Here is a 10,227-nt window from a genome sequence, read left to right as displayed (position 1 = left end):
ATTTATCAATAAATGATTCAATTTTTTTATTGTACCTTTTTTACATCTTTTAATTTATTTTTAAGCATGTTTATTTTTGTTTTACTAAATAATAGTAAGCATTTTGTAGTTTTGTTAACTTTCAATAATGTGCTGCAGCACCATCTACTCCGCGGATCTAAAAACAGTCCCACGCGGAACATTCGGAACAAAGTACGGCACCCAGACTTGCATAGATGATTCATGTACACCCATTTTTACGACCACTCGGGTGCCATAAAGAGTTTCTGTGAAACGTTAAGATTTTTATTAGGAGAACAATCTGATATTTTTATATAAAAACTAAATTGTTGCAAAATAAAAAAAAATTGAAACTTGTTTGCAAAATTATTACAACATGTAATTTTTAAACAGTTATAGTTTAACGTTTAATTCTTGAGCAAATTTTTGCGTATACATAAACAGTTTTGAAAGAGGATATTGGGAAGTTGAAAGTTTACGCGCGCCATACATGATCTTACAATGCACCGTACGCCGCGAGTGTGAGTGGTATTGGGTGAACACATACGTACGGGTGTGTACCCTTTAAGTTCATTTTCCGTGTATTTTGCTTCTTTGAAGTGAAGTTAAAACTATGTTTCAAGTCCTACTTTGATGCCCTTTGATGTTCTTACAATTGTAAGTACAAAGAACTACACAAACATGAACAAACAACAATCCGAATTAATTAACAATTAAACATCCACAACAATTACATTACATTTACAATCAATATTATATATCTAATTCTAATTTATTTACAATTAATTACAATTCTTATTTACTTTGTTTGTGATTTTCAATCATCATGATGTCATTAAAACTAACTCAATCGTTTAATCAAATGTCATGATTGATTAAATTATTATTATGTTAATTTGTAATGTTATTGCCATGTTTCATCAACACTGATCAACCATGACCATGTTCATGCATGATGTTTACTTTTATTTATAAAATATAAGTTATATATAATGCAGGCTCAAAAAGTCAAAACAAGTCAATAGTCAAGTAAAAGATTTATAGTATTGTTTAAAAATAAACATTCAACAAACGAAAGTCAACCAACAAAGGTCCGTGCTAACACGCATCGGTGTATGATGGGTAAAAGCCATATAAGTAAGGTCACAATTGTCAATAAAAATTATGTAATACCAGCGTTTTTCCTTGTAATACATACATGTTTTTTTTACGGTGCAACCCCTTGACGCTTATACTTGCATAAAGTTTATCGCCAAAAGCAAAATACCAAAAGAGGGCGCTGTTGAACCCACACAAAGATATAGGCGATGCGTGCGCGAGGCGTGCATGACAGCGTACATCGCATAGCAAACTGCCCCATATGCCTTGCCCACAAAGCATCGGGTTCTGAATCGCAATAAACCTTATTAATTATTTGATTCTTGAAACAGCTTTTGAACACCACGGCCACGCCATCTTTTTCACCACTTGAATTGTCTTGAAAAGATGCTGAATGAATGAAGTCAAGAAGAGTATAGACTATAAATCCAGTGCTCAAAAATAAAAGGACAAGTTGAAATATCGTTCAATTTTTAACTCTGTGTCAGTGTCTGAAGTGATGCTGTAAAAACTTCCACTCAAAAAGGGGAGAATATTGAAAAACAGATCTGCTCACTAAACTTTATTTTTTTCAAAGACAAAGCTAGGATGAAGGGTGATACATGTACAATCAAAGATCAGGCTGGCAGATATCCGTGTTTATAAATTTACTTCTGGCCAACTTTTTAAATTTTGTGCCTCAGCCCTACAACTTCTAATTATGTAGGCAGACTTTAGTTCAAAATTAAATTTTTTAAAATTGGCGGGACTTGAGCTGGCAACTACTGGATTAACATGCTACCAACTGGGCTATCTAGCCCTAAAGTTAGCGATCTCCCTAATTGATGTCATTCTTCCGGGTGCCAACTAAAACTTTTACTCATTTATTTTCAGGTTGTTGGCCCTGTCTAATCTCAAATTAATGTCAAAAACTTTAATATGGATGAGGAAGCGAGTAACCTTTCGACCTTTGACATCTACAGTGACCTCCTGCTTGAGCAGCAGACTCCAGGAGTACATGTATCTGTTGACCAAGTAAGTGTATACATGTACAAACTACATGTACTTTACCCCAGGCAGGCCTGGAATTTCATCTTTGAGAGGGCAAGGCCATTTTCAGTTTACATTCTAAAGTATCTAGGAACCTTTTGAAGGGGCGACAAGGCCGAGACCAGGGGCAGCCGAGGGCAAGACCAGAGGCAACAGATGCCATGGTCATCAAGGTCTCTGTAATATTCTCAGGCCCCTTGTTTATATACCACAGGGCTTATATTTGAAAATGTTTATTGGACTCGAAACAAAGAGAAGATTTATCTCACCTGCCTTTTGGACGAATGGTGTTTCTGTTCAAGATAGATTTACAGACATGCACGCCAGGTCGAGGTCATAAGTTTACTGGCCCAACACTAAAACCATTGGCCTCGAGTCTGCGATCAACAGATTATTAACTGGGTTACTCATTCAGAATGTTAGTTTTAAAATCTTTTTTTATTTATTTTTTACTACAGTTGGAGAAAGCAAACGTTGAGAATGAAGCCAAGGTTAAACAGCTCGACGAGCAGTTACAAAGTGTGCAACTAAAGGTAAGAGTTTGACTTCATCATTTCCTCTTTGTCAGATTACTTTTCTACATACATCTTGTCAAACCTTGTTCAGCATCTGAGCCCAATTTCATAGCGCTGCTTAGCGGTAATCAAATTTGCGTGCTTACTGTAGCAGAAAACTTTGCTTAAGCCTTGGCGTATTTCACAGGTTAGCAGAAAAATTGGGCGGCCATATTGCGTGTTTGCCGCGGTTTGCATTGTGACGTCATTTATTTTCGTGCGGTAAGCACCGGAGGGTTAGCATGCCTACGGTAAGCAGCGCTATGAAACAGAAATGGCACAGTAAGCACAAAATCGGCCGCTAAGCAGCGCTATGAAATTGGACCTTGGACAAGGTGAGAAGACAATGAAGCCATTTCAGCTTTAGATGTGGGAGGAAAACCCCAGAGAATGATTCCAGGAGAAAACCCAAGGAGTCATGTAGGGACTGACAAACCCAATCCTAAAGCGCCCCCAGTAAGATTTGAACCGGTGCCTCAGAGGTGGAATGCGTGGCAAGACGCCACTACACCAACCTGACTGCCTTTTTAACTTCAATGTATGATATTATGTATGATAACGCTTTTAGACTTCAGGACTAACACCCCCGCCTCCCCCACCATGTGGCTCATTATCATGCTGATTAGATTTAAAAATGGTGTCGCCTTAAAAATTCCCTTGAGACTAAGACTTTCCAGTGGAAGTGCCCTTTGCAAAATGGAAATAGCCTTGCCCTTTCAAATATGATATTCCATCCAATCAAATCAGAAGTCCAAATAATTCGGTTTCGAGTGGCATAAGAGAGACAGCTGTGGAATGAGGTAAACTAGGGAGGTCAACAAAGCCTAGGGATAATGCTGGGGTTATGAAAGTCCCTTTCGTCTTTAAACCAATCATGTTTTAATTTGTTGGTTGTCGTGGTTTTTTCTTTATTTCAGTGTAAGACGTTGGAAGAGGAGAATGTCATACTCAAAAGAAACATATCAGAATTATTCAAGACAGCACAGGCAGAACTCAGGAGAAAGGACAGACAAATGGAAGAGCTAGAAAATAGGTATGCACTTACAAACGTTACACTTGAGTCAGATCATGTCAGAGCTCAAAGTTTACACGTAAGGTTGCAGACCAGAGACCTGTGATTTGAAAGCTGGGCCAGTAAACTCAAAACCGGACCTGGGTCTTTTGTTTTTAGTTTACGAATATCTTTCAAAACAAAAATGAGGTTCGAATTTTGATTTTGAGTCTGATATTCTTTCAATTCTAGCAAACCTAAAATAATGAAATTTATATTCTTCATTGTTTGTTCAAACAAAGACAGTTTATATGTTAAACTATGTTTTCTAACAGGGCGAACAAAATAGAACATGTTAAGTGGACGCACTGTGCAGGCTACAAAAGTGAATGTCCAAGTGTTTTTTATACCCGCCCTCCAGAAGCATGTCTTTACAATTGTAATGAATAGGGTCTTTTGATTTCTGTTTGGGTTTACATAAAAGTTTAACCTATTGAGAAATTTTCTGTAGTAACCTGGACAAATTGCCAAACATCATATGTTTTCACTCTGAGATTCACTGTTTTAAATATTTATTTGCTTGCAGGAGACCAAGATACCAGCAGAAGCGGAAGGACTTCCAATCTTCCATCAATGACAGACTTCGGAATATGAGAAACAATTCAAGAGGCAACTTTAGTAGAAACTTGAGTGGCGGCGACCATGAGATAAACATTGACAATCAAGGACCTGGAGGTCAACGAGGAACTGATAGTAGAAATATACCTGCAGGTATTCAACAGGTGAATCATTCGGGACAGAATGAGAGACCAGATAAAACTAGTGCAGAGACTTTACTGGTCAGATCCGATCAACTAAGAAATGGAGAAAGAGTAACCAACCACAGTGACAATCATTCTGAGGAGCAGCCCTTTGTGAAGGCAGATGTGATGAGGAAATACTCTAATGATGGTCATAGCAGGACTGGTAAGAGGCAAGGAAGACAAAGAGACAACAACCTACCAGTTAGAAATTCTCGCAGGGAAGCAAGCCGCAGGAGCCCAAACAAAACCAAAGACTATAGGGAAAGAACACAGCATGAAACATTGCCTCGACAGCGATCTCCTGAACTCAAACAGTGGTCGGTTTGTAGTTCCTCTAAACACTCGAAGGATTCTGTTGGAGATAATAAAAGGCACAGCCAAAGCCATAGCCCACATCGGAGTAAGTCTAAGGAACGTTCTAAATCCAGGGGAAGGTCAAGGGGTTCTGATCGAAGCTCTAAACGTTCAGATTCCAGGGAGAGGAAGCCAGAACTAATGAAGGCTGATAATGAGAAACAGAAAAAAATGGTAAAAGAACAAAAGGAAAAAAGAAAAGAATCACATAGTACAGATAAATCCGATGGGTTTTGGACCAGGAGGAAACGGAAACATAGTTCAGGAAGAAAGCAAGAACTAAAGTCTAGCCATAGATCTTCCCTTGCTGCACCTCATAAAAAGCTCAGAGGACATGATAAAGACAAACTTGAAGAAGCATCAGACAAGAGAAGATTTCAATACAATCATGCAGATGGTAAGAAAGTCAATGAAGAAAACCCCATCTCCGAAAACCTGAGGAGCCATCGAACAAGTCACACTGTCAGCAACAGGTCATCTGAAGATTCAGTTTATGATGACCAACATCGCATGAGACATAAGTCGGACAGGAAGAACAAGTCATTGAAACGTGCTAAAGACACACTTCACAGAAAGCACAGCACTCCCAAAAAGCACAGAAGAGAGAAGAGAAGCAAGAGACTTGCCTCGTCATCAAAGGCTTCCAGGAGCAAAGACAAAACCAAGGAGTTGATTGTTGCTGGTGACGAAGACCTGGATAACCAGGACTCATCTGATACGGAATGGGTACCAAAAGAACCTGTTGAGTATGATGAGCCTCAATGGAGAAAGAATCTTAAAGCTGTCATGGGAGAGAAGGATGCACTCCAAGATGATTTGGGCATTCCTGAAGAACATCCTGCCCCGCATGCAGCTTGCATTGCAAGCCACGATGTGCCAATAAATCATGATTTCGAACTGGATGAAGAGATTACAACAGACTCCTTCTATGGATGCAAGGAGCCTGAGAGTTCTGTCGAAGAAGAAAACAATATCAATATTGCTGAAAACAAGGGTAAAGAGAATAAAATCACATCTAGTCAAGGTGGGAGAGACGATCAAGAGGTTGTTGATGGTCAGTTCAGTGCTGTAATTCATCATGATGAACAACATGAGACCAAGCCAAGTCAAATTCTTGGTACTTGCCAAATAGAGATTACCAGAAATCAATACAGTCTTCCAGTGTCACCTGTCATACTGTCACCGTCTGAGAGCTGTGACCCCTCATCATCAGGAGATCAAGTGTCGACTAGTCAGGTTAATGAGAGAGGAGGTAGAAGGAACTCTTCATCTTCCAATGCGTCCCCAATCACTGAAGGTAGAATTGCTCCCAATGAGGAATCTGCTCATGTAAAAGTTGAAACAGGTGATGGTGAAACAGACAAACTTGTACCAGACAACTTTAATAAAGATCTGAACTGCCTCAAATCATCAAACAATACTGTGTTAATATCGGATGCCTTCCTTGATGAGCACGTGGGAAAAATAGATGAGAGCAAAGTAGACCATAATGCACGAAAGGAATCCATTGAAGACTATGACTCTAAGCGAATTGCTCTTTCATTAGATGCATGTTCCGAGTCAAATGTTTCTACCAGCAGGAAAACAAACGACAGTTTTTCTGAAAAAATAATGGATGTTTTTGGCAGCAACAGCTTCCTGCTGAGTGACAGCAGCATGGAGGTGACTTTGCCAACAATCTCTGAAACTCTAGAATTGCCACTTCCAAAAACATCGCAATATAACTCTGGTGACCCTTCAGTACATAAAAAGACATCAAAGAAACTAGAAATTTTTTCGGAAGCGTTGATGAACATTTTCGGTAGTGACAGCTTCATTGAAGGTGATGATATGGAAACCAGTAAGGTAGCAGCAATTAGCCTGACTGATGAGGCCTCTGTTAGCAAACACATCTCTGCTGACACTGCAGCTTCTCCCAAAGGCCTTCCTGGAATGACAGAGATGGACTGCTCTGTAGATCATGAAATCAAGGCCGGATGCATTTTAGAAAACATCCCTGAGCCCTACGATACCGGCAGCCTCACTGGCGTTGATGTTAAGTTTAGTAGCCAAACATCACCCATGTCAGCGCCGGTAACTGGTGAGCCAATGATTCAATCTGAAGATGCCATGTTTGAAAATCTCCGAAGCTCTCCTGCTAAAAAAGGGAAAAGTAAGGCGAAGAATGAAAGGGCAGATCCAGCTTCTGCATCTACACGCGTTGTTGATTTTAGGAGGAGTGGCATTTTACGTAGACAAGGAAAGTCGTCCTTGTGTCAGTCGGATGAACACAACAGTGATGTAACTATCAAACTTTTGACTAAGAATGATACACAAATTAGTCATCAATTGGAAGATGAAATCAGGAGAGATGCAGGCACTGATTTGGCGAAAAGTACAGGGAAACACTTTGAAACTACCAATGAAAAACCTGAAAAAAGAGCTGAAATAGAAAATGTTAAGAAGCTTAAATTTGAAAATCAATTGAAAAATCACTTGACTGAAGGATCTCCATCCACATTGCTACGTGAAGAGCTAGACAAGACCCCTTGCCAATCTGAACCAAATGAACAAGCTGATGTGGACACAATTACTGGTATGAGTACTGCACCCACTATAACATCAGATATCAGCATCCCAGATAATGTACACGTGAAGTCCACGTTAAAAACAGATTTCACTGATGCTGTCCCTTCATTGGCAGGTAACGAAGATGGAGAGGTCAGTGATTCTGACAATGAGGGTTCACACATGGAATGTGTACATGAAGCAGATATTTCCATTGACCCTAGTGGTTATGATTTCCTCAGTTGTAGTGCCTCACCAGTTCATGGAAACCTCTTGATCGACTCTGACAACAGCGGTCAAAGTGACCAGGAATATCAGGCTGATGACCAGGTTTCCAGCGGCCAACTTGCTGATCATCATGTGGATGACAAACAGTCAGAAAACTGTGACTTGTCAGAAGGAGAGATTCCTAGTTCAGACTCGGAGACCTCAACCAATGTGATAATCAAGAAGGAAGGACACCAGACGGCAGACAGAAAATCAAATCGGTCAAGCAGGTCAAGAAGAGAAGACAAACAGTCATCAAGTCACAAAGTTACAGATCGCAGCAGAGACAGAACAAGGAGAACGACCGTTGGAGACAATCGGTCGAAATTTATTGAGCAGAAGAGGAGGATCTTGGAGGAGAGGCAGCAAGCTCTTAAGAATCCAAAGAGGCACTCTGAATCAAAGTACGGAACTTCAAATGATGGAGAACGAGGATCTCATTCATCCATCAGGAGAAGATTACCTTCAAGGGAAAGCCCTGAGATAAGAAGAGTGAAGAAGACAACTGTTGAGACACGGACTAGACAGGAGGATCGTAGGGATGAGAAAAGAAGAGATACTTTAGATGATGTTGCCAGGTCCAGAGGTAGCCACAGCAGCTCTCATCCGAGCTCAAGAAGGCAGGTTAGTCATGACAGACCAGGAAGTAAAGGGGACAGAAGAACAACGCAATCAGCGGGGGATTCTAAGAGAACAAGGAACAGCCGAACTAACAGAAGATAACCTCTCACCACAAATGACATTTACAAGGATCCTTTTCTTGGTAACTATAGATTGGAGAAAGTTGTATTTGAGTTCTTTTGATTACATTGTTGTTTCAAAATTTGGCAGGGTTTTCACGCAACATTTGAAAACTTGAAAAACAAAATTCCTAAAAGTTTATCTTGCATTCAAAAATAAATTTAACTGATATCATTTAAAGCTTAGCTGTGTGCAAAAGTTCTAAAATCTAAGCAAAAGTGGTGATGTACCATGGAAAGTGTGAAGTTAAAACAATTTTTCAGCCAATCAGAGCTAGGTTTATGACAGGTTACATTTTTTCTTTGGCAAGTTTATACACATCATTCATTGGTTTTCTCCCCATCCCCTTCTCCCCTCCCCCCCTCCTCCACATTCTTCCACTCCCCCAGTCCCTTTTCCCTCTTTCTATCATGACGCAGTGTATAAGTTTACATCAGCTTTGACTTCCCCTTTATTTATGCAATTAGGAAGTGTCTCAAAAGTCAATTGAGACACTCTCTAAATTGTTTGTTTTAAAAAATTTCATAATTGAGTTTTCTGTTTAACCACAATTGTTATGATTTGTGTTTGTTCACTTATAAAGTTTGGTTTTGTGAATTCAACAACATTTATCAGCCAATCTACAAGCCTATTTGCATTGTTCGCTCGTTACCAATCATTCATCTGACCCTGTGCCCGATTTCATAGAGCTGCTTACACTCTTAATGTAAAAAGAGTGAAAAATCACAATGGGGGACAACTCTTTTTAGAGTGAAAGACATGTATAAAACTCAATGCATTCCAATTTCACTCTGAGTGATGCAAATTGACTCTCAAAAGAGCGAAACCGACACCACTCGGACAAGAGGGTGCAATTTTCACTCTTTTTACATTAGTATAAAAGTAAGCAGAAATGAATGCTTAACAAATGTCTGCTTAGCAAAAATAGTCAGGAACTGTGCACCAAACTTAGTATAATTTTGGTGCTTCAGCAGCTCAATGAAATTGGGCCCAGGTCAAAGGGAAAAAGCGTTTCCTTTAAATCTTTTTTTTTTTCCCTTTTTCTGTGCAATAATTTCATTGCGATTGTTTACACAATAATCTCTTTTTTTGTAATCATGCAAACTCACTAAGAAGCATGTCCCCCTCCCCCCACCCCCCCCGAAAAAAAATATCATCGTAAAATGAGTAAAAATGAAGGAGGACCAAGATGCAAACTCTGCAGATGTCTGCACTCGTTATTTTAATGTGTGTGTTTTATTTTTGTTTTTAAACAAAAATTGTTTTCTGTTTGTCCACATTTTGATATGATTATTCAACTTTTGAAGTTTTGTTTTGTTATATATTTAAATAGATTTATTAATGTATGATTTATTGTATAAAGGTTTAATTAAGTGAAATAAATTATTATAAATAAATAAAACAATCAAAAAGCCTATTTTTTTACTAAAGTGTTACAGGGACATTACAAGAAAACTTAAAAAAATTATAACCTTCCTCATAGCACTAGAATGAGTCATATTTATGTTAGTAATAATTATGGGATGCTATTCAGAAAATGTTTTCTTTTATTTAATTTTGTTGCCATCTCTTTCTCATGCCCCTTTAACGCTTCGTACTCGTTAGACTCGTTCAGGTGAAACTGTGAACAATTTTTGGTTAGCAATAAAGTTTTAGTAGACCGATCAAGTAGGCTCCGCCCACGACGCACGTGTGAGCAAGAACACGTGGGGCTCTCCAATGCCTTTCTGCACAACTTTGCCGCGTACGCCAAGACACGCGCACCGCATGTCGGACCTTCGTTGCGTTGTGATTGGTCAATACGCAATGGGGTGGAGCTTGTTAAATGCATAGTAAACAAATA

The 10,227-nt window shown here is 39.2% G+C and overlaps 1 protein-coding gene across 1 annotated transcript; it reads left to right on the top strand.

Annotated features, from left to right (window-relative positions):
- The first annotated feature begins 520 nt into the window (after positions 1 to 520).
- On the top strand, positions 521 to 9,509 carry LOC117296864. Its single transcript, XM_033779957.1, has 5 exons — positions 521 to 657; positions 1,972 to 2,112; positions 2,586 to 2,660; positions 3,599 to 3,714; positions 4,259 to 9,509. The coding sequence occupies exons 2-5, from the start codon at positions 2,017 to 2,019 to the stop codon at positions 8,364 to 8,366; spliced, it is 4,395 nt and encodes a 1,464-aa protein (XP_033635848.1). The 5' UTR covers positions 521 to 657; positions 1,972 to 2,016; the 3' UTR covers positions 8,367 to 9,509.
- The last annotated feature ends 718 nt before the right edge of the window (positions 9,510 to 10,227 follow it).

Source organism: Asterias rubens, chromosome 11, assembly GCF_902459465.1.
Source record: "Asterias rubens chromosome 11, eAstRub1.3, whole genome shotgun sequence".
Taxonomy (NCBI): Eukaryota; Metazoa; Echinodermata; class Asteroidea; order Forcipulatida; family Asteriidae; genus Asterias; species Asterias rubens.
The sequence above is the reverse complement of the archived record's forward strand: the minus strand, read 5'-3'. Positions and strand labels throughout refer to the sequence as shown.

Coding starts and splice junctions, on each gene's coding strand:
- LOC117296864 (XM_033779957.1), top strand. CDS start 2,017: ATGGATGAGGAAGCGAGTAACCTTTCGACCTTTGACATCTACAGTGAC. Junction 2,113..2,585: donor TACATGTATCTGTTGACCAA/GTAAGTGTATAC, acceptor TTTTTACTACAG/TTGGAGAAAGCAAACGTTGA. Junction 3,715..4,258: donor ATGGAAGAGCTAGAAAATAG/GTATGCACTTAC, acceptor ATTTGCTTGCAG/GAGACCAAGATACCAGCAGA.